This window comes from Artibeus jamaicensis, unplaced genomic scaffold (assembly GCF_021234435.1).
Source record: "Artibeus jamaicensis isolate MK-2021 breed Jamaican fruit bat unplaced genomic scaffold, CSHL_Jam_final scaffold_754, whole genome shotgun sequence".
Taxonomy (NCBI): Eukaryota; Metazoa; Chordata; class Mammalia; order Chiroptera; family Phyllostomidae; genus Artibeus; species Artibeus jamaicensis.
The window spans coordinates 1,080,792-1,107,380 of NW_026522054.1; the positions used below are offsets into that span (position 1 = coordinate 1,080,792).

Sequence of the window (26,589 nt, forward strand, 5' to 3'; positions counted from 1 at the left end):
GTCCATCGACAGGTGAGCTCGTGAACAAGCTGTGGTGTTTCCAGGCCGTGAAGGCCACTCAGCAATAAAAAGGAACTGACTACCGACTTGCACAGCCAAACAGGTGGACTGTGAAACAACTCTGCTGAGCACATGCAGACGGAAGAGCACATACATACTGCACGGTTCCACTTACAGAAGAGTCTAGAAAATACGGCTCATTGGTAGTGACACAGAGTGGACATCCTGGTGGTTCCTTGAGGGGAAGGAGGGAGGTCAGAAGGGAAGGGCACAAGGACACTGGGGTGTGACGGGTATCTTCACTGTCTCGGTTGTGGTGATGGTTTCGGAGGGGTGTGCAGTTATGTCAAAACTTCTCAAACTGAGCACTTGAAACATGTGCAGTTTCTCGTGTGTTGATCAGTAAAGCTGTTTTTAAAAAATGCCCCATGAAGGGAAAAGCAGGCATTATGCCAGGATGCACCCAAACCCTGTCAGTGACTGACACCACCCCTGCCCCTCGGATGGGCCCTGTGTCACCATCCCTGAGGAAAGGTAGGGTAGGAGCAAACGCTGCTTCAGGTCACCTGCATTCTAACGTGCGTTCTCTGTAGATGGCAGGAAGGTAACTTAGCTAATCCCCGACAGTATTAAAAGTTCTGAGCTCCAAAAAGAAAACATGTCAAGGAACCCCAAAATGACTTGCTAACACTCTCGGACAATAGTGAAAGCGTGAATATATAATTTTCCATTTTTCTAGAAGCATTATAGTAACAAATAAAATCACCCCAAAACAAACACTTCCTCACGCATGCTCTGCATTTGTTTTGTTCCGAATTTATGGTATAGTCAGCATTGAAGAGATGGTCAAAATTAACTGTAACTAGGAAATAAGTACAAAATAACCTTTAAAAAAAGGGCCATCCTTAATAACCCACTGAGTGACAGAGTAACAGTGAGGGAGGTGACAGTTCAGAGAAGCGTGGCCCGTGGCACGCAGTTGGCCGGGCAGCCGCGCTCACTTACGCCGTTCTCCTTCCTTCGGTGGTCACCAGGGGCTTTCACTCCATTTCTTTTCAAAGCTGGATCCTGAGACCTCGGTCCACTCACTAAACACAAAGTTCAGAAACTGTGCATCAAACCAGAGCTACCAGACACCCACTCCAAATACCAGTTTCCTTCTTAGTTCTGTAACTGTTGCCCTCTGATATTTTAAGTTGCAAGTCAACTTAAAACAAAATATTGTCTCGCATCAACAGCATTAAGGTCTCCTGATTTCCTGTTCTGGAAAACCTCACTTGGAGCAGTGAATAGTGAGCTACAGAAAACACCACGTGCTAACTATTCCCCAGGAAAGCCACATGATTCAGAGACCAGAGGAGGGAAAACTGACAAAATAAATGTAGTTCTGATTATGGGTCATTCACGCTGTTTGCTTCTAGAAGCTCCTCCTCGTTCTCTATGGTGACTACTCAGTAGTGACATCAGGAATAGTTTCACTGGAAGAATTAAGTGGAAACTAAATCAATCCACTCCTGTGCTCATTAACACTGTTTTGTAACCTAAACAGGAAGGAAGCAATTGACAAGAGAGTATATGGTATTTCAAATGTGTGTCTTATCGAGAACATTTTGTGGTAACTCACAAGTACTGTGAAGTACTTCCCCATTTATTTAAGTAAAAAACTTCCATTTTCTTAGTTTGGGAAAGTACTAACTAAAAAACGTCGTATTCTGCTTTTCTGGCTAAACGTAATGTTTCGAGCCAAAATATATGGGCCCCTCAGTATCACCTAATGTCATAAGGGAACAATAATCTTAATTTAAACTGATACATCATAAGAAACAAGTAATATCAACAAAGACAATTTTTAAAATACATAAAATTAAGCTTATATTTGTACCTCCAGAAATTAGAAAAATTATACAATTATCTCAAGAAATTTTGGATTAAAATTTCTTTTGAAGCAAAGGTCTGCAGTGCCTGTCTAGAAGCTGAGCGTCAATTCCCACACCAGTAAATGCAACGTCCCCCGAGCCAGGCGTCACACTTTTGCCTAACGCTCACGTGCCAGCTCTGCTTTAAAAACTCTGCTCGAGTCCCTGAGGAAACGGCTCCGGTAACCGTCACACCAGTCCTGCAAGAGGAGCCCAGCCACCCTGTGAGAATGACTGCTTCCTCTGCGGCCTCGAAGCGGCACTCCTCTCAGCCGCCTCTCCTCGGCACCTTCAGCTGCACAATTAGAGCAAAAGGCAAGCACTTTAAAAATAATTTCACCCACGTTCTGGCTGCCGAGCCCACTGCAACCGGGAAAAGAAGGTCGTGACAGCCTCCTGATCCCCAGTCCAGACCTCTGCACTGAAGAGGTGACGGCCACCGTGTGAAGGGACGGGCCCAGCGGCCCTGTTCTGCCCCAGTCTGAACACTACGTGGCACTGGCGTTCTGTGACCACGGGAGAAGTTCCTTTATCTTTGGATTGTATTTCTCACGTTACGGACACACTGAAACAGCACATCGTGCTCTTGAGAGGCTGTTAATAATTTACCCAGGACTGTGCGGAGAAGACATTTGAACTGGTAGATGAACAGGTAAAATTCAACCCATTCATTTAGAAGGGGATGCATGCAGCAATGTAAGCAAAGAGCAAAATAAAAATAAGATGCAGATGCCAAATTAAAGCTACAAAAGAAGGTGGCTTCAGGAGGAAACATGTGCTCATTTAAATTAAGCCCACAGGTACGAGTCAGGTGGGAAGGTGAGTTCAAGGCCAGGCACAGGGGACCCAAGTCCACTCCCAGCAGGCCAGGCGCTGCCTCCAGGTATGTGACCTCTGACACATCATTTAACCTGGAAAGTGTCAGCGTTTCTCATCTACAGAGTGGGAGAGGCCGGTCAGGTCGACTTTGGGGTTCCCCCCAGTCTAAATTTAGTGATTTCTAATTGTTGGGTACCATACGCACATGTGAAACTGCATGACATCTGACAATTAACATCTGTTATCTATGCTCTCACTCCCAAGTATTACATATATGAAAATCACCAACCCTCAGCCTCCCGTTTTAAAAGTTCTAACATTTTCAGAAATACCAATAACCCACTTCAATCAGTTGGCTTCCTGCTGAGAACAGAGCTTCCCACGGACCTCAGATTTGAAAGTGCTTACTCTCTCCCACATGCTATGAGACCTCTAGGGTCCCAGGGACGGTTGTATCCCCAATGTCTGGTGACACTGTCAGCCTACTCCTTCTCCACTGTCGTGTACTGTCACCTACAAACTCCGGTCACAAACCTCATCACTAGCAGTGACCACTGGACCTCCTGTTCCCTCCACCCCGAGCCCCGCCTTCCCTCTGGGTGGCTCTCCCACCCACGGGTGAGCTCTCTGCTCTGTGGCTGCCCCATCCCCACTCAGCCTCAGGCTCGTCTCACGACCACCCTGAAGCCCCCACTTCTGACACCTCGAATTCCAACCTTCTACTTTTGACCTCAATTCCTCCTCCTATGCCCCTTCACTAATCTGATTGTCACCTCTGGACCCTGTCTGCCCTTCCCCCTCAGCCCCTCCTGCCTTTACTTCTTCCCCGTCCAGCTGAGATGTCATCTTTCCCAGACCCTCTTCACTGGCCCCACTGACCTTGCACTTGACCATTCTGGCAGTACTCTGACGCTGGGTCACTTCAACCACCTTCCCCCTCCTATAGCCCTGCAGGCTGGAGGACCGTCACCAGCGGTCCCCAAGCTCTCATCAGTCAGCTGGCCTCCGTGGCTCCGGCCGTCAGCTTCCGCTGGGGCTCTCTCCTGTCCCTCCCAACGGCTCAGACTGCCCACCATGACCATGGTCACTTCAGGGGAAACATGTCTTCCAGTGGGAAGTTCCTCAACTTGCTCCCAGAGAGTCACGCATCTACCTGCCTCTGCCACAGTTTTCCCTGTCCTGTTATCACGGGAGAGGCTCTCTCCTCCGCCTCGAGAACCGCTCGCCGGGGGTGAAAGTTCACCCATCGAAACTCCCTCGCTTTCCTGCTCTGCAGCCTCCTCCCCTCCTGCACTAGGAACACTCATGAAACTTCTCCGTCTTCTAAGCAAACAAAACGAGCAAGGCCACCCCCTCGTCTCCACCCTCCAGACGGTCCAGGCTTGGCCAAGCGGTCTCTCCGCCCCATCCCCACTTAGCTCTCCTCCGCCCCTCCCACTGCCTGGCTCCACTCCACTGCCTGCCATCGGAATTCAGGCGCGTGTCATGCCCCCAGAATGCTACCTACCGACGTCCCTGCCGGGGGGGTGTTCGTGACGGAGGAAGAAGCGCACTTCATTCCTCTGACTCCCGAACCTCTGCAGGACGTCGAACATCCGCTCGTTGTCTGCGACCGGGCGTTCTGGAACAGAGAGCGTGTTATCTAGACATCGTGCCAATTACGCCCCGGGAATGCAGAAAGTATTTACTGGTCGTGCGTTTTCACCGACGGAGCCCACAGAAGCAGAAATATCCCAGATCCCACACACACCCACTCGGTGTCCAGCCTGGCCGATGACCAGCTGCGCGGGGCTGGAGCCTGCCCAACCCCACGGGCTCCTCGCTGGCCGCCCGCCTGCCACTCAGCCCCCGGGGGCTGTCCGTCTGTCACGTGGGGTTGTGACCTTTCTGACTCTAATGGTCCCAGGAGTCTCCAGATAGATACTATCTGTTAGACTATTTTTAAATTATAATTTTAAAAACTATGTTAAAAAAAATTAGATATGTCCGTTTCCCAACAACAGGCTACTTGCTGCACTGAAAACACACCCCCCTGGGCCCCCAGTGACACGGCCAGGTATCGGGGCTTTTCCACAGACAGAAAGCAGGGCTCAGTGGGACACCCTAAAAGACGGGACTTCAGGAGAAATACATCTTGAGCTTCCACCAAAAAAAATCTACCAGTCTCAAGGGACCTGGATTAAAAACCAAATACACCACTGGAGGACGCAACTAATTAAAACTTAAAAATAAAACAAACTCCAGTAATGTCAACGACACTTCCAATACAAGATGGACTAAGGAAACTCAGCACCCTTGTCGGTAACCAAAGACACTACCTAAGTGCCGTAAATAAACGGCATGGCAGAAAACGGAGCTGCCGGGCACGCAGCAGCCAACTTTGTGAACGAACCTGACCTCGATCAGCCTGGTTGCAACGCTGTGTGTCTCTGGTTCTATTTACAGGAACGTGACAGACTGAGGTGACACAGACGCCCCTCTTCTATAAACCACAGAAACTCTAACTGGGACCCCCCAAGGGACACTCACAGATGAGCAGACACCCCTCAAAAGACACTGAGTAGACCCTCCACCTCCTCATTCACACTCACACTTGTATTCTTTATTTAGAAAGAAATAAAATCCCCACATCCCAGAAGCGAAGAGACAACTCAAAGAAAGGGAAGCAATTTCCAGTGCCTATGGGGTCGGACCTTCTGGTCATGGCCAGCAGCTGAGGCCCCGATGGCCGATGCTGGCAGGAGAGCAGGCGTGGCCTGCACAGGCGGCAACGCTCTGCAAAGGTTCCCCGAGGCCCCCACTCACACCTCCAGCCACGCCCATCTCCCGGTCACAGCCCTCATGCCTCCGAGACTCTGCACGTGCCCTTCCTCACACTGACGCTCGCCCCCAGCACCCTCTTCTCCTCCTGCCGGTGGAGCACGTCCGGTGGAGCACGTCCATCCGTTCCTGCAGTCAGCACGTCCAATTCTAAAGGGCTGCTGAAACCTGCTTCAACTGGAAGGTGGAAACTTTCATCTCTGTGTCCCTGCCCGCAGAGCGAGGCCCCAAGCCCGTCACAGGAATCCGAGAAATGTTCTCTACGCAAGCATCCGAGTGGGCAGCAAGGGAGCAGAGACGGCACGGAAAGGCTGCTGGGTGTAAAGAAAGTGTCCGTGGAAGAAGATAATTAACCAGAGAAGCTAATAAAATCAAAGTTACATGTTTACTCTTATTTACATGGGGCACTTGGGACAATTTACAGCAAAACGGGGGCAGGACGGGGGCGGCAGTTCAAACGTAACAGCTACCACTTCCTGAGAGCTAACACCCAACATACCAGGGCCTGTGCTGAGCCCGCTGCAGTGTCACACGCTGGAAGCCTCTGAGACAGGCCCACTTATCACCCCAGTTCGGCAGACAAAGAGCTGGAGGAGCACAGGGACGAAGTGTCCTGCCTTCGGTCACAAAGCTGGTGACAGACACAGACTTCAGATGCCCAAGACCTCACTCTTGACCATACCACACAAACTTAACCCTCAAATTAGTGACGGATTCACTGCAGTCAATCAAAATCCCAACAGAGCTGTTCACCGACCCTTCCAAGGTAATTCTAAAACATGTCTGAAAGAGAAAACAGACAAGCACGGCTCAGGTATTTTTTGAAGAGGCAGAAGAATGAAATAAGCACTTGCCTTACAGACTATAAAACTGGAAAACTCAGCATGTCACAAAACCCAACATATTAGAAAACTATAGTCATTAAAACTGGCTGTGCCCTCAACAGGGACCTAAAAACAGAAGAAATGGCCACAGCTCACAGGAACGTCCCTTGGCAGCAGACGTGACGCGGGACGGGAGGTGACCTGCGTCTCAGGAGAACGACTGACTGCCCGGGAGGCACATAACAAGACCCCCTGCCCACCTGGGAGGAAAGCTGAGTCTCCGTTCAGGCCAGTCACGGAAATTAACGAGGAGGAGGAGGGCGGGCAAGGGAGGGAAGGAAGGAAGAGACTCTAAACCTTTATCATGAAGTAACAGCAGACAGTGTTTACGGTCTTGGAGTAAGGAGAGAATTTGCCCACAAACAGGAGAATCTGGCCTGAGGTCCAAATAGAGTATTTTTTTATTTGTTTTTTTTTTTTTTTATGCCTACAAATCAAGAGAGAAAAGGCAAAAATCAAAGGAGACCTGAAAAGGGGCAAATGAGAAACGATTTTTAAAAAATGGAAACCCAAAGGGCTAATAAAGAAGTTTAAAAACGGTCAGTATCAGCCTAGCTAAAATTAAGATATCACTGTATCAACTGTTGATGAGGAATACTTTTAGAAATCACTGGTAGACTGTCAACTTACACAGCCTTTGCTGAGGGAAATCGAGCATTGCATTGAACTTTAAAATGCACGACCTTTTAACCGAGCAATTCCACTTTTGGTTATCTACCCTAGAGAAATGCTTGCAGCATTTATAAAACCAAGAGCAGAATTAATTTAAATGTTTATGAATAAGGAAACTATTAGATCAACCACAGTTTATGCAAACTATGAAAAATTAGGGACTTAAAAATAACGATGTAAACTTACACATCTTAGAAGATCTCCACGCTGCTCTTTTCTGAGGACTTCCGCCAAGACAGAGGCGTAGGTGGAAGCACCGCGCCTTCTCACACAACCAAGTTTAAAAACAACAAAGTTTTAGCAACAAAACGCAGCCAAACCACAGAAAATTGAACTACACAGAAGTCTGACAACAACGAACCCTTCAGCCAAACCAGTAAGAGGGGCAGAGCCAGCAGCAGAGCGGGGTCGGGCAGGAAAGATCCACTGGACTGACCGGAGCACGCAACCCAGGCCTGATGGGAGCCATAGGCAGATCCCAGGTGTGGAATAGTGGGCAGACCCACTGAGGGCACAAGGCGGTGGACCCACTGAGGGCTGACCAAAGTCACACAGTCGAGCGCAGATAAACTGGTAAAGGAGCGAAGCAGTGAGACAGACCGTGCGGTGAGACAGGCCCCAGTGGCGGAAAGTGGCAGAGGGGACCGCCTTTGTCCCTCTCTGACCCCGCCCCCACCTACAGCGCCACAAACCAGCGACCTGGGTGGCCCCGCCCTGGTGAACACCTCCTCGTAGGTAACAGGCACCAACAGATCAAAACATGGCTCAGGAACAACTCAGAGTCCCAGAGCCGATAAATCTAAGCGATGAAGGAATAGCCAAACTTTCAGATGCACAGTTCAAAACACTGGTGATTAGGATGCTCACAGAACTGGTTGATTTTAGTCACAAATTAGAGGAACATATGAAGGCTAAACTAATTGAAATGAATGGCAATGCACAGGAAACCAATTGTAATGGAAAGGAAACTGGGACTCAAATAAAAGGAGTGGACCAGCAAAAGGAAAAAAATGACCAAACAGAAAAGGATGAAGAAACAAGAATTCAAAATATGAGGAGAGGCTTAGGAACCTCTAGGACATCCTTAAACATTCCAACATCCGAATTATAGGGGTACCAGAAGGGTAGAGGAACACCCACGAGTGGAAAACTTATTTAAACAAATAATAAAGGAGAACTTTCCCAATCTGGCAAAGGAAAGAGACTTCCAGGAAGTCCAGGAAGCTCAGAGAGTCCCAAAGAAGTTGGACCCAAGAAGGAACACACCAAGGCATACCATAATTACATTAGCCAAGATTAAAATGAAAGAGAAAACTCTAGAAGCAGCAAGAGATAAGGGGACTGTCACCTACAAAGGAGTTCCCATCAGACTGTCAGCTGATTTCTCAAAAGAGACCTTACAGGCAAGAAGGGGCTGGAAAGAAATATTCCAAGTCATAAAATCCAAAGACCTACATCCAAGATTGCTCTATCCAGCAAAGCTTTCATTTAGAATGGAAGGGCAGATAAAGTGCTTCTCAGACAAGATCAAATTCAAGGAGTTCATCATCACCAAGCCCTTATTATATGAAATGTTAAAGGGACTTACCTAAGAAAAAGAAGATAAAAAATATGAACAGTGAAAGGACAGCAAACTCATAGTTACTAAGAACCACACCTAAAATGAAAGCAAACCAAGAGGACAGCCAGATCAGGAGCAGAATCATAGAAATGAAGATCTCAAGGAGGGTTAGCAACAGGGGAGTGGGAGGAGGAGAAGGAGGAGAAGGTACAGAAAATAAGTAGCAGAGACAGTAGATGGAAAATAGGGGGGAGGGTAAGAATAGTAGGGGAGATATAGAATCTAAAGAACTTGAGACACGTGTTCATGAGCTAAAGGGGGGAATGGTGGGGGAGGGGTGTGCAGGGTGGAGGGGAATGAAGAGGGGGAATAGAACAACTGTAATGGCATAATCAATAAAAGAGTAAACAGCAGGATATGAATATGTATGACACGATTTACATAAATGAAAAACGGAAGAAGAAACAACCCACAGAACTGTTTCTGCAGCTACAGAGGGAAGCCTGAAAAGCCATTTGCTAAAATTACAAGCATTCAGGTCCCATGATCAGGGTCGGGTTTGGGGGAGAGACTTCCACCCCATTTGTAGTAGTTCCTCTTCTACAAAAAAACCCCAACAGATTCGCCCATCTGATGGCATCATCTGTGCTGTTTTAATTTAAAAAGGCAGAAGGAAAAAAATCCATCATCATCATCACACGCCTTGGGTGAGTGAGGGAGGAACGGAGGAGAGGCCTCAGGGGTCTCGAGCATGGGAGCCCCGGCAGGAGGAAGAAGAAACCAAGGACGCCTACGGGGTGGCTCAGTCACCTCAGTCAAGTGTAAGGAAGGCGCTCTGCTGAAAGCGAGGAGGCGACGGAAGCGCTCACTCGTTCAGTCAGTGACCGTGACTGCGTGTGGCTCCTGCTACCCACACGCAGGACTCTCCCTGAGAGGGGCGCGACCAAGGTCAAGGCGAACGAGGCCTCTCCTCCTAGGGAGTCCGCACTCCCAATGCACGGGTTTGGGGCGGGAGGGGTCAACAAGGCAATGAAGGAGGAGGCATGCACAGAGTGCAGTGTCTACACAGAGGGTTCGTCAGGACAGCGGAGCAGAGGACTTCACAGATATTCCAGCGGGTGCGCAGGAAGAGCCTGCAGGAGGAGGTGACATTTTAACCGAGACCCCGATGACCAGAAGGACCACCAGTGACAAAATCTGGAGGGAAGCAAGCCAGGTCACGGGGACAGCTAGTGCCAGCAGCTCTAGGGTGGGCCAGGGCTGAGTGCAGTTTGCTCCGGAACAGAAAGAAGCCGCAGCAGGGGCAAGGAGCAAGCTGGTCCCAGGTGACAAGACAAGGCCCTCTGAGACCTCTGGGTGTTACTCTAAGTAGCACAGGAAGCCTCTGCAGAGGGTCCGCAGGAAAGCCAAAGTGTCGGGCTTCCATTTACAAAGCACCACTTGGGTTGCTTTATGCAAACGGTCCACTCTGGCTCCTAGTGAAGGTTAAAAGAGTAAGTAACCCAGGGAGGCGAGGACCTTCCAGCACACCCACCAGTGGGAGAGTCAGCCAGAGGGGAGAAGGGGGCACACATGGTAAGGGCTGGGCGTGCGGCTGAGGTCCAGTTTCGCCGCTGGTGTGGACCCAGTGAGCGCAAGGAGAACCAGCCTGCACCCCCAGAGGACGAACAGAAACACCGGGTGCTCAGATGGGCATGCAGGACAAAGGTGGAGCTCGGGAAAAGCCACGCCCACACCTGCAAACTCCTAAGGGCCCAAAAGAAACCAGGCCACCCCATTTCAGAGGGATTGGTTTCAAGGCCTAAAATAATGCCTATGATTTCACGGCTGCTTCCCGCCACCTCGTAACTCAACACTGAATAGCTCTCCCTAAAAACCTACAAAAACCTCAGGGAGGGCGAACAATTGGGAGGCCTCGGATTTCCAATTAAGCAGAACCTAAGCATGCAAAAAAAAATACTCAGGAGCACCGCACTGGAGCTTCCAGCTGGTAGATCAGCTGCCTGCCCTCTCACCTTTCTGCTGCAGTGACTTCCCTGTACAGCAGAGAAAGAAAAGAGCAAGAATTCCATGCCACCAGGAAGCTGGCCGAGAACTGGATCTCCTGGTGGACGCACTCTTCTACGGCCTCTCTGTGGACGAACGTGAGCATCGCCCTCCGCCACGGCCCAAACCCAGCAGTAATAAAAGGCGCGTAAGGAAGGCACCAGGGTGCCAGTGCTCCTACCTGAGCCGCACCACACTTCGGCCAGGTGGCACTCGCTCTCGCCGGGCTCCTTGCACAGGTCCACCACGTCTCTGCATATCGTTTCCGGGGTGACGGGCACCTCTGTGAAGTGCTGCTCGTTGTTGCTGAGGTACACGGTGAGAAACATCTGGGCACAACGACAGAAAGCACAACGGTTATCAAGGCTCTCTGCACCGGCGCTCTGCACCGGCACCGTTTTACTTTTGGTGCGCCTCTGGTTTCTCTCCCCAGTCTCAAGTGCAAATGTTCAACAGCAAGGTCTGGCTGACCCCTGGCCCACTCGAGGGGGAGGGACCTGAAGTCCCTGCCCCCTCGAAAGCAGAGCCAGCAGAGCCTGGAGTGCAGTCAAACGGGTCCACGTGAAAGGTCAAACTGAACCATTCTCTGACATTTCACCTGTGCGACCTGTCCACCAGAGACTTACATAGCTCTTAGTGTGCGCCACATGCACACAGAGCTTCCTGGCAGTCCTGTGAAGGGACCAGGATGTCACCCACACGGTCTATGCACAGCCCCTTTTTAGAAAGACACAGAGGAACGTACTGTGCTGCCCCTGAGGGAAGAGGGCCAGCCAACGTTTATTCCATGCACATGTATCACCACTTCAAAAACCTGTGTTTTTAAACCTGAAACGTTTTAATCAAGTTAAATACCCACCGTAAAGCACAGCTTCACCAACCTGGTATAAGAAGAAATGATCGGCTACTATGCTACCCATACCTGACCTTGCAGATAAACACTCAGCCAGTAGAGGACTGAAGGGAACCTGAGCCTCCACTTCTTGCAACCATAACTTAGTCCCCATAAAAGTATATAACACAGAAGGTACCCAGAAAAATCAGTACACATAGAAGGCAACCCAGTATAACTAGAAGTAATCCAGGAAAGTCACAACAGTGGATTCTGTTGAAACAATGAATAAAACAAGTGGAAATAAAAAAAAACAAAAACCAAACACACTGTAGTTTCCCTGCACGAGGCCAGCATCTTTCTAGCTAATGATACTGGGTTCTGCGCATTCTGATACATAGTTCTAGGCCTTGACTTGGCCAACAAGGCAGCACTTTAAAACTGTTACACAAACATTGCAAAGAACAGACAAAAATAACAAAGATTAACTAAGCTCACAGAATTCCACCTGCTGCTGCTCTGGCAAAGTATACAACCTATTTAACAAGAAAGGTAACAATTTACACTTTAGTATGAAATTGTACCTTCTCTCCTCTATATTCCCACTCATACCAAAACTTTCTTTGAAGCTGAACACTTCAAGAATAGTAATTGTTTTCACTGTAAATATCGAACTTAGAGGTGTGTATTAAATACAGCAGTATTTAATATACAGTCTGCCTTCCAAACACACTGTACCAGCAAACAAAACGCTCTTGCTCCCAAAGGTAAGAGTGCCCCACCTGCCAATGTCACCACTCAGAGCGCTTTCACACTGTCTCAGAAACGCCCATCACCTCTCAGAGAGGCAGGACAGGCATTATTTTCTCTTTATAAATAATAATAAAGGACTCAGAAGATCTACTTGGCTACTAAAGGAGAGAATTAGGGTACAATTTTGTTCTTCCGATCCATCCTCTATCCTTTAAGCTGTCCCTTAGAGCAGGAAAATATTGGGGTGGCCAAGAAGTATGTTGGGTTTCTTCCATATGATAGATGACTCTAGTAGCACTTAGTTGCCTTTACTTCATTCGAAACAATTTTGTTAGATTGTACTGTGACAGCTGGGATATCAGGGTGCATTTTTTAAAAAATCAAAATTGGTGAATTTTTGTGTAGCCATTTTAATAGTGAAGATGGAAGAAAATATGCAACATTTTCAGCATATTGTGCTTTATTATTTCAAGAAAGGTCAAAATGCAGCTGAAACACAAAAAAAGGTTTGCGCAGTGTGTGAAGAAGGTGCTGTGACTGATGGAACGTGTCAAAGGTGGTTTGTGGAGTTTCATGCTGGAGACTTCTCACTGGACAATGCTCCACAGTTGGGAAGACCAGGCGAAGTTGATAACAATCAAATTGAGACATTAATTGGAACAACCAGCTTTATGCCACGTGGAGATGGCCAACATACTCAAAATATCCAAATCAATATATTGGTGAAAATGAAAAATGTGCCTTTTATTCTACAGAAAAAAAACACAAAAACTTGTTGGCCAACCCAACATTAGGAAATGCTCTATTTAATCACAACAACCCAAACTTTAATAGAGATCTGGTCTTTTACTCTCCGGAAAACAATAGCTTCATTTATTTAAAAGTGTAATTACAAATACCAAGCAAGAGGTGATGCAAAAAAAAACACACCAAAAACCCAGAATTATCTTCTGGAGGGCGGGCCTCTTGTAGTACAGGCTTCCCCCACTAGGTGAGTGTTCCCATCTGGATCAGTGTGCCAGCTGGTGGTGTTGTGAGAAGCTGCATTTGGCTTCAGTGAATTTTTTTTTTAAGACTCTTTTCGACACCTTTGCCCATTTCATGACGGGTGGTTTACAAGTGCACCTATCCACACCAGTTTAGCAGTTTTGTCTTGTTTTTTACCAAAAACAGCATGACCCTTGTGCCCCACCCTCCCTTTTCACCTAATCTCTATCCAAATGACTTTTTTTGTGTTTCCCTGGATAAAAAAAAAGCCCTCAAAGGGAAAAGTTCTGCTGATGTGGATGAGGTAAAACAAAAAACAGCAGAAGCATTAAAAGGCATCAAAATCAACAAGTTCAAAAACTGTGCTGAACACCGGAAAAAACATCTCAACAGGTGTATTGCGTCAATTAGAGAGTACTTTGAAGGTGACTGGAGTTTAAACACATAAGAACACACAATTTTTTAATAATAAATTCCATTTTTGAGGGTGTCCTCGCTCGTAAGAATGATGAGAGCCGTGTTCTGTTTAAGATCGCTGTTCCCCAAAGAAACCACAGAACTAATCCTGGCGTGAATGGCAGGTACATGAGCCGACCCCGCTGCCACCTTTCCTGTATGAAGACTAGCTCCACGCTGACTTTACTAACTCAACTGACGTCCTCAGTGCTGGGCCAGCTGTGACATTGCTGCAGGTCCCCGGGGCAGGGGACTTGGGTCCTGACCCCAGATTTGTTAATAATTACTTAGACTACCTTAGGGACATACCCATCACCTCCCTGAATCTCAGCCTCCTCAGCTTCAAAATAAGAGTCTCCAAGTTCCCTAAGAGCTGCCTCTTATTTCTGCTGCTTATTGGGCATCAGAGTAAAAAGCCGCCGCCTTTACAACAGCCTATGGGTTAGACACTGGCCATTCAGGCGTGAAGTGTGAACCCGAATGAAGGCAGTGGGGAGGAGGGCAGGGAAAGGGGGCAGATCCACTGGGAAAGACAGGCTGTGGTGACAAAGTGAGGGTGGGGGCGAAGGGGCGTGGGCAAACCAATCAGCCAGGTGATTGATGAGAAAGAACATTCTGGAAGAAACCAGGCTGCTCTGTTTCGGGGTGGGAGGTGGTCAGGCAGGGGAGAGGTGTGGACTGCTGCCTCCGCCCACCCCACCCAGCCCTCGTCTCCTGCCAGCGCCCTGCGCTCTCTCCGCTCCAGCAGCGCACCCCTCGCTGGCCCTCACATTCCAGGCACGGTCTCCTCTCAGGGCCTGTGCACCCGCTCCTGCTCCTCCAACTGCGATGTTCCTCCCTGCAGGCCACCGGAGCTGGCCCCCTCCAAGGCACCTTTCTTCAGTGAGGCCTTCCCGGGCCACCCTCCCCAGCACCCCAGCGCCGCCCAGTCTCACACGGGCGCCCACACACATCCCGCCTTACGTCTCCGCGGAGCACAGCCACCACTGTGTTATCTGTGTTTAGTCACTGCGTTTATTTAACTCGTTTCCATTATCTGTCTTCCCCACCCGAACAGCCCAGGGTTTCACTCCGTGTCCTCGGCACCACCAACGTGCCTGGCACGTAACAAGCGAACAGGAAGTATCTGCTCACGGGTAACGAGTTCCCGGGCTGTTGCTGCACTTCACAGGTGTGCCTCTGGTCAACCTGCACGGTGGGTCTGCCCTCGGGGGTGTGAGTGGGAGCTGGGTCCCAGGGACACCCGTGTGTCCTCCCTCCCTCCTTGAGAAGTTTACACCATGCTGCTGTCACTCAACAGTCACAGGCGGTGCACTGTGTGAGCCAGTCCTCAGGCAGAACTAATGTTCGCTGCGTAGCTAGGGCAGCACACAGCACAGGCTGGGGAGAGGCAGAGGGCGGTGGAGAGGCAGCCCCCAGGGAGGGAGCCTCCTCCTCGCCCCCGCCCCAGCCGCTCCCTCCTCTTACAGCCCTGCCACTCCCCACCGGCCAAACCAGACCAGCAGCCAGTTGGCCTTGGGAGTTTACAGAAATCGGCCTCCTGGGGCACAAAGCAGGTGGGGAGAGGGGGAGGGTGACTGGAGGGCGAGCCAGAGCTGCTCAGCACAGCAGCGCTCCTGAATCCACGCGCACACTCAACACCCGCATGGTCGGACAGGGCCCCGGAGCAACGAGTCCGAGGGAGGGCACAGGCGCAGCGGGTGTCCCCAGCCCAAGAAACAGCAAATGGAAAGGCCTAGAGGAAGGGATGAGTGGGTCACACCAGTGGAAGAGAAAGGCAAAGGATTATAAAGACGTCAGTTTGAAGAGGCCAGACCACGCAAGACCTTACAGGCCCCTGGCCTTCAGCCCTGGTGGTGTGGACAGACGGTTGCTGACCACAGAGGCTGATTCAGTGGATCTGGGAGGGGGACTGAGATTCTGCGTTTCTAACAAGCCCCCCCTGCGTGATGCTGATAAGGCTGGTCTGAGAGCCACTGTACAAAGGCCAAAACAAGAACTTAAATTTTAGTCGGTGAGGTCATGGGAGGCAGACCTTTAGATTAGTGGTCTCCAGGGGCTGGAGGAGGGGCTTCTTTCTGGGGTGATGCAAATGTTCGGGAATGAATGACGACGGTTACCTTGTGCACACACGGAAAACCACTGAACTACACACTTTACGGGGTGAATTTGACGCTGTCTGACTTGTATCACCGCTGAAAAGGCCCACTACATGCTGACTTATGTGACCGAGAGGAAATCTCTCAAGGAAGATAAAAATGTTCGGATAAATCAGAGAACAACTTAGTGCTGCATTGTAGGTAAAATGGAAATTCGTAAATGGGGAAAAATAAACGTGAGCTGAGATAAGACTGAAGTTTCAGTGAAGAGGCATAAATTAGTGGCAACCTTAAAAAGCATCTATAATATCCTTACTTCCAAACTGTCAGCTTCTCCTGACACTTAGTATTTTTAGATGCCCTAAAATACCATATTCCAAGAAAACAGACGTGACTTCATTCGCTTCTTTCCCATACGGAAGCAGAGTGGTTCCCTTAGAGTGAACTCCCCTGGGAAACAGCTGTGAGATACAGGATTATTCCCTCTGACTCAAGCTACACGTGTTCCTGGGAACTTCCCAGCTCAGTGAGCTCCATCGTACAGAGGGTGGCCACGGTCAGGTCAAAACAACACCTCAGCCTTTACAGACATGCTCTGCACCTCACAGGACACTGTGGGGGACAGTCATTGCTGGGGCACCTGAAAACGATCATACATGCCTAGCAAGGGGGCAGAGGGCTTTGCTTCCCTGGCGAGAATGTGCACCAGGTCAGCCCTTCCCAGTGACGTTAAACTGTGATCCTCCTTCCAACTTGTAAATCAGGAACTTCATTTATTTCAACAGTACTGCAGAAGACGAGATCAGTCAATCAATAAAAACCAAGTACATTAAAGAGCAGAGGATGCAACAGACAGATAAATCATATATGATAATATAAATGACAAAGCCTAAGGGGGAAATAAATGTAAATTAAAACAACGAGGTACTATTTACAACGATCAGTTTTAAATTAAAAAGTTACACTCCAGCAGAGATAAGATTGTAAAAAAGTGATATGCTCCAGGACATGATGGAGATACATTGTTGAAAATCTCAACACACTGGTGATACAGTGTTTAAAGTCCCATTTGCAAAGTAGAATGACTCGTGTATCAAAAGCCGTATGGACAGCTCATGACCTTACTTCTGGGAATTTATCCCAAAGAAATAACTGAAATGAAGAAACCCTCTCAGTGTCTGAAGATTTTCACTCCAGTATTAGATCTATGAAAAAATGGAAAATTAACCAGCAATGGAAAAGTAAGTTCAAATACATTTGCTGAAAAAGCTCCAACCCAGCCACCAACTGCTTGCTATAAGCACAGTGTTTAAAAAAAATGGGAAGATAAAGTTACAAGGCAGGATAATGAGTTGTATATTATAACCATTTAAAACCTATGTTCATATGAACTGACTGTATAAAAAACACAAATGAAATCAGTGGCATTTGGAGAGCAGCTGTCACTTTTAAACTTTTTAAGTCTCAATATTAACCAATTTTTACAATGATTTCTAACTTGAAAGTACACTTAACATATAAACTGTGAAAATACATAAAAGAATATGAAAATACACATCATTAAAAATGACAAAAGTGATTATTACTTGTTTCTGCTTCTAAAAATGATCGATGTGAAGAGAAAGAAGATTCTGGAAAAGACAAAGCACTAGCTGTACAAAGTCATGCCAGGCAACCTCCGCACACTCTGCACACTGATTCACGCCCAAGTCACGTCTGAACGAAGACTTGCCCTTCCAAAAATCCAAAGTCACAGACGACTTTCATTTAAAAAGAATGGACCACAGATTTCTTTTTACAAGTTCCGTTTTCACAGTACACATATTCACTGGAACCATGTTATGCTATTAATAAGTGTGATTCATTTTCACAGAGGCATTAGATTAAAATGTGGAAGACTTTTCCAAGAAATTTTTTAAAAACTGGCTCAGACACTTACAATAAATGTACTTTGTGTCAGAGGCTAATGTTTATTCCTTTGATTTAAAAGACCATGTGATGTCCCAGAGGAAGAAAAAAGGAACCAAGTGTAAGACGCTCCTGTCACAAAAAGGAAATCAGGCTTTGCAATGACACTTTAGGAGTTCTGATTTATAAAACCTCACATTCCTCAGGTTCACCTCAGAGAAAAAAAGATATGAGAGGGGGAAACTGTCCTTTGGAGGAAAACGAACACTGTAAAAGAGCAACTATATCCTGCCCGAATCTTGCAAGTCTCAGGAGCACAGCTCGCCACAGGGACAGCCAGAGAAGGATGCTGGGAGTGGGACCAGAGGAAAGTCTGGTGGCTCTGCGTGAGGGGAGAAGCACCAATCACGCGCGTGGTAGCTTCCCTCTCACACCACTGTGCCCCTCCTGAAGGCAGGCCCAGGACGCCTTCCAGAAGAAGGCTTCCTACAGCCTGGTCAGCGCTACAATACAGAAAGGGGGGCTGACTAGGTAAGGAAGGACAAACAGAATAAAACCAGAGGCGTGGATACATGGAACAGACGGAGAGATCAGCTGAAGAACACAAGTGCACACACGCACAGCCCACGGCCGTGGTGGGGGAGGAGACGAGAGGGGCAGAGTGGGGAAACGGGGGGACATCTGTAACAGGGTCATCGATAAATATAAACAAGTAAAAATCCTAACATCAGCAGCCAAAGCTTCTTTCGGTGTCTCAGACACACACAGCCACACACTCGACGGGGGCTGGTGGCACTGGAAAAGGTCACAGATGAGGGGCATCGCCCCAGCCTCCCGGAACTTTCGGGCCCCCGCCCCTAGCAGACGCGGCTGCCATCCCCAGGGGTGCTGCACACTGGTCATCTTGGCTCCCTGGCGCTGACACCCTCTACCCACTGGGGGCGAGGCTGCTCTGTCCCCCAGCCTGGGCCGCCCTCCTGTCCCCCCCCAAACTAAGAGGCGACCCTGGGAGTCTCTGTGGGGCCTCCCTGACGAGGGTCCCACCTTCCTGCAGTTCCCAGGGGTCGCTGCTGAGAGGCCCAGCACTTCTGAGTGGTGCTCCTGCCTGGACTTTGCCCCTGAGGCCACTACCCTGCCTTTCAAACCCTCATCAGTCGTGGTGATCTCTGCCTGCCCAGGTCCGACTAAGGGCCAAGGGCACTGAAACCCGCCGCCACGCAAAGTGCACGCCTCTTTTTGTCGTGGCGCACTTGAGAGTCAGCTCCTGGGTCTCTACAAGCCAGGGTGAAACTGCAGTGATTCAAGGCAAAGTCATAAAATCACGGTCAGTAATTTTTTTTTTTTACATCAGAAACTGACTGATTACGTCAAGTCAGTACAGACTTTAGAAATCAACACGCAGGCTCGGCACCAGTCTGACCCGTGCTGGTAAAAAGGCCCACCCCCCCACGAAACACCCTGGTGATTCACTCCGTGTCATCTGGAGAACATTGTTTTCTGAGATAACAGCCGTTCTGGGGAAAGGATGACACAGCAGATGTGACGTGGTTACCGTCAATGAGGGAAGAATTCGTTACAGACCTAAAAATAGGGCGCTCTCAGAAGCTGCACGCGGGTCCCTGATGTCTTATGATAGACCCCCTTCCCAGACATCAGCAGCTGGAGGTCACCTCCCCCCCAGACTTAGAGCAGCGATAATATCACGAGGCCCTTTAAGAGTTACAGTCCCAACTCCTTAGTGACACCGTCACATGCTCACTCCCACCTTGGGACTTGGCAAGCACCCAGTACAGGGCTGGCACGGGTTAGGGGGCAGGGAGGAGGAGAGACAAATGAGGGACCAATGAGCAAGTTACCTTCAGGGACAGGACAGAGAAGGATGGACATGAGGAGAGCGGGAAGCTGATCACGGCCTTGAAACCCCCCTGGGGGGGGCGACACCACCCACGGGGGCCCCTGAGACATGCGCCCCCCCCCAACCAGGAAGAAGGGCAGCCTGTCGGGAGTGCAGGCCGGGCGAAGGGGGGCGCACGGGCAAATGGGTGAGGCAGAGCAGGGCCGGGCAGGTCGGGGGGTGAGGCTACAGGCTGCAGGCTTCCCCGTGAGGGAGTCACCAGGGTGGGTCAAGAAGTGCGGTCCCCAGACCCACAGCAGCAGCATCCCCTGGGAACCTGTCAGAGAGACAGTCGGGGCCCCGCTCCCAGGCCTGGATCAGAAAGCCCACGGCGGGGGCCCAGCCATCCCACTGAAGTTTTGCAAACCACTGCACTGGAGGGTTAGAAGCCGGGATGGATGCACCACAAAGCTCAGTTTCTGAGTAATTTGCTATAAATAACGTAGATCCTTCGTTGTTTCACCAGCAAAGAACAGTATATATTAATCTGTCCAGAACATACTGACAATGATAACACCCACAGTTAACCTAATACCAATATCGAAGCATCGCAGGCTCGTATACACTAGTATTTCTCTCTGCATATTTTGAATTTCAGGGAATTTTCATTTCATTGTAAGAAATATTAAGACATAAGACTTATTTCAAATGATTTGCTCCGCTATCACGGCCTCGAATCACCAATGGGAAACCTAAGGAACACCCCCTTTTCCTCGTGCCTCTCCCTACAGCAACGCCCCTGTTCCCTACGCCCCGCTGCTCAGAGTCCAAGTCACCTCTGTCCTTTCAGAATCACTGCCCCCAACCCCCTCCACCTCAGCCCCACGCCCCCCAGCCAGAGGCAAACTTTCTCTTCACGTCTCTAACACGGATCACAGCGACGCTCTCTGTATCCCTACGTCATCTACCTCGCTGGTCTATAAATTCCTTTAGGACAAAGGTTTGGGTTCTTGGATGCTTCCTCCCAGTTTCTCTGCCCCCATCCCCAGCCCCCAAAGGCTATCTGAGGGTTTGCACCTCTGTTTAACTGAACCCCAGTTAGGATACCACAGCTTGACAGAGCACGTCCACATCAGTGGGCATCGAGAAACATTTACAGCCCTGGCTGATGTGGCTCAGTGAACTAATTGAGCACCGGTCTGCAAACCAAGGGTCACATGTTCAATTCCCACACATTCCCTGGGCTACAGGCCGGGGTCCCCAGTAGGGGGTGTGCAAGAGGTAACCACACATTAATGTTTCTCTCCCTCTCTTTCTTCTTCCCTTCCCTTCTCTCTAAAAATAAGTAAAATATTTTTTAAAGAAACATTTATACCTGGCTGGTGTAGCTCAGTGGATTGAGCGCGGGCCTGCGAACCAGAGTATCGTGGTTCGATTCCCAGGCAGGGTACATGCCTGGATTTCAGGCCAGTTCCCAGCAGGGGACACATGAGAAGCAACTATACATTGATATTTCTCTCCCTGTCTCCTTCCCCTCCCCTCTAAAGATAAATAAATAAAATATATTTTTTAAAAAGAAACATTTATAGACAAATATGTGATACAAAATTTCAATGTTAAAAGCCAGGCAATGTCCCAAATGAAGAAAGCACAGCATCCTGCTTATGTCTGTATAACTTAAAAAATCTTTCTCCTTTTCAACTATGCCTGAAGCTTGACTTCACTAGATGCCAAATCCCGAATATAGACTCCAGAGCGACTCACTTTAGGTTACTCTGCTTTCAGTTTTCTATAGTAAGCAACAAATAAAACTAGAAGTTAAAACGTGGGCATATACACGTAACTAGTTAATTCCTGCTCTACCCCAACAGTTCTGGATGCCTCACGTCGGCATGCGTTCTACTTGGAGTGTTGCCGTTTTGTGGGCGTGTGACTTCCTGTACATCAGGTGTTGTTCTATATTTCACTCTGGTTTTTTTAAAAAAATACTTTTCAAAATTACTATTTCTAGAGAGAAAGAGAAAGAGAGGGAGAGAAACATCAATGTGTGGTTGTCCCTTATGTGCCCTTTACTGGGGATCTGGCCTTGCAGCCCAGGCATGTGCCCTCACTGGGAATCGAACCAGCAACCCTTTGGTCCACAGGCCCGTGTTCAATCCACTGAGCCACACCAGCCAGGGTTTCACTCTGCTTTTTACTTTTAGTCACTGAGCTCCGTATTTTTAAGCTCCACTACGGTGCCATGAGCACAGGCCGTCCCTGACTTCTAGCTCTCTCCGCCCCCCCCCACCTCCCACTTCCTTATGGAAGTATTACTCCACTTTAAGAGAACCTTGAAGAAAGTTCAAAATGCAATAATGGACCTAAATTTAAGTGAGCAAGAACTACCCTCACCAAAGAAAATCAAATCTAAGAACGATCACTCAGCCCACTTGGCAGTTATTTAATCCTACAGGGTGTCAGACACGGTGCTAAGCAGCAGAAGCACAAAGATGAAAAGCACGGTCCGCACCCCTACAAGTACAAGGAACAACACAGTGACAGCGCAAACACGCCACGTGACGGCTTCCTCGTGGAGGTCCGCAAGGCGCCAGTGAGAAGAGGTAAAGACCCTGCTCCTTTTCAAGGAGTACCACCAAGCTGAACGCCCAAGGATGAGTAAGATCAGTGGGCAGAGGACCATTCAGGCACAGAAGCTTCCCATGAAAGGCACAGGCGCATGAGAAGCCCTGGCATGTGTCCATCTGGGCCCTGAAAGTGCTGAAACCTGAAGGTGGGGGCAAGGCTGGACAAGGAGGAAGGGCGGGTTCTTCCCAAACCGTGAGCCACCCATGTCCCGAAAAACTCACAGCGTGTAATTCTTGTTTACACACAGTCACGGCAACGCTGGATGACGCAGAGCAGGTCACGGACGGCAACATGAAGCAGGCTACAGGGTGCAGGGAGCAACAGCAAACACAACCGCAAGCCCCACAAACAGCCCCACGGCACACTTCCACAGGCACCCGTGCGAGGCCGTGAGCGGATCCTCCGGAAGCTACAGGGTTTCCCGACCACGAGGCCCAGGGAGCAGCTGTGAGCGGTGCTCTTCCGGTGAGTGATGCTTTTCCGGTGAGTGAAGCTCTTCCGGTGAGCGGTGCTCTTCCGGTGAGCGGTGCTCTTCCGCCCGACGTAGCCTTCACACCACTCAGCCTCTTCCGCAGGGATGCGGGGCTCAAAAACCTCGCTCGTTTGGTGGTCTATCGAAAGCCACTTCCACTGTGAGGCTAAATATTCTGGAGTGAGAGGATATCGCGGGCATAAAAAGGCTGGAATCCACTGGGCTAGACGACACAGACACTTTCCATCTAATTACGGAGTTTACGGGGCATCTAGAACAATGTAATAGAAGTCAGTCTAGAAGAATTCTGGGGACGAAAGAGACAAACTTGTTTCAGAAAGACCACCGTGACCGGATTGAGCGGGCAGAGAACTGTAAAGGTAAGACAGACTTTACCTTTAAGTCCTAAAGGGACTACAAACCAAGCACAAGAGGGGCAGAGCAGAAGAGAGAGGAGGGACAGTGACACGGGAGGAAAGCTACGTACGAGAGGAAAGGGAAGAACCAAAGGGCGGTGGTCGGGACCCAGGTCTCCTGCTGCTGAAAGTGACAAGCAGAATACCCGAGAAGAACCCTCTCCTCTTTGATGTAACAATGTTGTCCAAAAGTGCTCCCATTTTGGGAGCTTGACGGGTTATCCAGAAATGACCTGCATACCACAAACTAGCTAGCAGCTAGCAGCTACCATCTAGATCGCCCTGTGATGCGGAAAAACACCAGCTCAGGGAGACCCTTTCTAGAAGTCAAGTCAGCTCTCTCTTGGATCCCCTAAATCACTTGCTACTTTGTATCTCTGTCAATAAAATGAAGACATCACTGATTTTTTAAAAAATGGTCAAGGGACTTCTAATAGAAAGCATCAGAAGCTTCCTCAGCAGGTCTCGTAGTCAAGAGTATGGTGGGGTAAGGCATTTTTAAGGTCATGGCTTCCTTAAGAGACCTGGTGTGTTCTATTCGGTGTTGAAGCGCCAGGTGAAAGAAGAGAAGGAGGCCCTGTCTCAGGCTCTTCAGAGCCTATTGAGGATGGAGATGGTGTGGTGTCTCCTTGGTCCCACAGGAAGGAGCTTATGGCTCTGGGAGTAACCTCCCCGTGCCCCTGACTTGGGCCGGCTCCCAACGCCAGGCAGGTGTTACTGTTCTCTCTGGATGTTGAGAACAAGTGGCAAACTGCGTCAACTGAGTTCACGACCAGTTTCTTCCACCAGCAGGGCCCCGAGCGTGATAAGGCGACGCCTCCACTCACTTCACGTGGTTTTCCACGGACGTGCCAGCAGCAGGCGTTGGCTCCCCCAGTCCTCCCACCTTTCCTAGTCCTTTCGTTCTGGCACCTCCACAACCCCTTCTCCACACAGCAAGAGTGACCTTTTCTAATCAGTCAGATTATGTCACTCTTACTGCTTAAAACTCCTCCAGTGGCCAACCACAGCCCCTCCCGGGCCGCCTACGCTCTCCGCTCCACCCAGGAGAGCCTGCCCGCTGCACCTCTCTTCCACTGGACTCCTTCCCTCTCCCTCGGCCACTGACCGCATCGCTGGCCTCCACGTGTCCAGCAGGCCCGTGCACAGTCCCCAGGAACTCTGCCTTCTGGGAAGGAGCTGCACAGGCCAGCTCCTCTGGGTCACTCAGGTCTTGGCTGACCATCACTTCCCTGGCCAGCCCAGGCCCATCATGCTACCCCAACCTGACTTTCCTGTTTTCTTTCCTTCTTCTCCAATTCCCACCCCACCCCACTAGCCCCTGACTAAGCTCCATGAAAGGTAAGGTCCCTGAACACTGTCCCATTTTTTCCTGGATCCACAGCACTGAGAGCAAAGCTTGGACTATAGGGGACGTTTACAAATACTTGCTGAGCAGATGCTGTCCCCAAAAGGCCATCTGAAAATACTCAACAGGTTAATGAGGAAGAATGAAGAACAATGATCCAGTGTATGGTTGTTCAACACAGTTCCTAGTTTATTTCCAGTAAGCTTGTCTGGTTAAATGGAATTGCCGTCCCGTTCTTCACAGACAACCCTGCAGCAGGAAGCGGAGACCGTGTCCCGGTGCCCCCGTCCTGACATCAGGCCCCTCGTCAGGGCCTCCCTTTGGGTCACTGCCCACCATCCCAGCCTCTGGAAATGGCTGAAGAATGATGAGAGCAGTCTCCCACCGGTGCTTAATGATCCCCTATCTTCCACATCCCAACACAACTACTCCACTTCTGATTTATTCTTTCCTACATCATCATCACCTTCCAGCCCTGTTGAAAGATATAAACAAAGACCAACCAACACCCCTCGTACTACAGTGCTTCTCTTTCCCTGCAGAGCGTGGAGAGCTGAGGTCTCTCTGAAAGATGATCTCACCACGGGCAGGGCGGGACACTCACCCTCCATCAGTGGGAACTGATAAGAGAAACATTCGTCGATCTCCTCCTTCAGTCTGGATTTCAGTACGGAAAGATGTCCGTTTCTCTTCTACTACTTCAAAAAGAGAGTTATGTCCGAGAAAGCAACATCTGAAGTCACCATCAGCCGAAAGGACACGGTCGCCACCGCCTGTCCCGTCGAGTACCGAGAAGTACTCCAATCCAGGCAAGGCCATGTCGGAGAGAAGGCAGGAGACCTGGACTCCCTGGTGCTGCAAGTCCAGGAGCAAAGTGCAGAACCCACTGGGCTTCGAGCTCCTTATCTGCTGAATGCGAACAAGAGGAAGATGCCCATCACAGGGCCTGAAAGGGTTCAGACAGGATGACGGGCCTCACCCCCGGGCAGTGTCAGGTGCAGAACAGTGGGTCCCCGGGAAGGAAATCGGAGCACAGAGCTTCCGGCCCCACGGGCCTACACAGAAATGCTCCTTGCCGCTGGAGGAGACCGACCAGTTAACTGTCCTGACCATCATTTCTCGTGTCTTCTTTCTTGATGTTACAGAAAGATGGGGGGAGAGGGAGACAGACAGACATTGACCTGCTGTTCCACCCTTTGGTTGTTTCTTCTACCGATTGGTTGTTTCTTGCACGTGCCCTGACCAAGGACTGAACCTGCAACCTTGACACAGTGAATGATGCTTTAACCAAAGGAGCTTCCCGGCCCAGAGCTAACCATTTTTTAATATCACCACTAGCAGTTTAACCTCTATACTATAAGTTTATTCATTAAGATTTTCTACTACCTTTTTAAACTTGTGCCTTAGGAATTTTTTTTTTTTAGCTAAAACATTTGAAATTCAAATAAAATAGTACTAACTATAAATCTGTTCCTAGAAAAAATTAATTGAAGTCTGCATTTCGAGAGCGAAAGTTCAGTATTTATTGGCCAAGTGAACATTTTCAATGAAAATCTGGTTCTGTTATCATCCAAATAAATGATGTGTTTTTGGATAAACTTTATGTAGGGGGGGAAAAAAGCTACCAGAAACCACAGTGGCTGAGTTAGGGAAGCTACTTTCCCTGCGCTCGGATCTAACACGTTTGGCACTTGCATATGTCCAATAATTCCCTTTTGATAAGACAGTGTGCCAAGTGTTTTAAAAATCACAGCTTCCTTAATACTCAGTGCTCTGGAAGGGTCTCCTAAGGGCTAAAATCGTTTGGCTCTCCCCAGTGAGACCTAAAATGTTGATGTCTGTCCCACCCCCCCGACAGAAGTATGCATTTCATACGCAGTCTGTCACCTGTGTTTTCTCTTCTCGGTTACTTCTGATTACAGAAGAACGCCCTGTTCAGTACCTAGCAGGCCATCAGAAGAGAAGCATTTCAACGATACTTGACGAAGTGGCAGGAGCTGAGAGAATACTCTGGATTCCTAAACTCTAGCATCCCGCTCTCCTTAGCCTTTGAGATACCTGGTGGAGGAGGCTGGTGAGAGCTTTGTAACACGGGAGGCAAACATAACAGCGTGTATCGGTGTGCAGTTACCCTGTTT

The 26,589-nt window shown here is 49.2% G+C and overlaps 1 protein-coding gene across 2 annotated transcripts in view; it reads right to left on the reverse strand.

The window, feature by feature from the left end:
- TP53BP2 (tumor protein p53 binding protein 2) overlaps window positions 1-26,589 on the reverse strand; it is a 121,736-nt gene that overhangs the window by 18,564 nt on the left and 76,583 nt on the right. For both annotated transcript variants that reach the window (XM_053659555.1, XM_053659554.1), the window contains 3 exons: window positions 10,900-11,047; window positions 4,243-4,356; window positions 1,006-1,088 (listed from right to left, as the gene is read on the reverse strand). In XM_053659555.1, coding sequence (XP_053515530.1) covers window positions 1,006-1,088; window positions 4,243-4,356; window positions 10,900-11,047 — 345 coding nt within the window. The remainder of the gene's footprint in view (window positions 1-1,005; window positions 1,089-4,242; window positions 4,357-10,899; window positions 11,048-26,589) is intronic.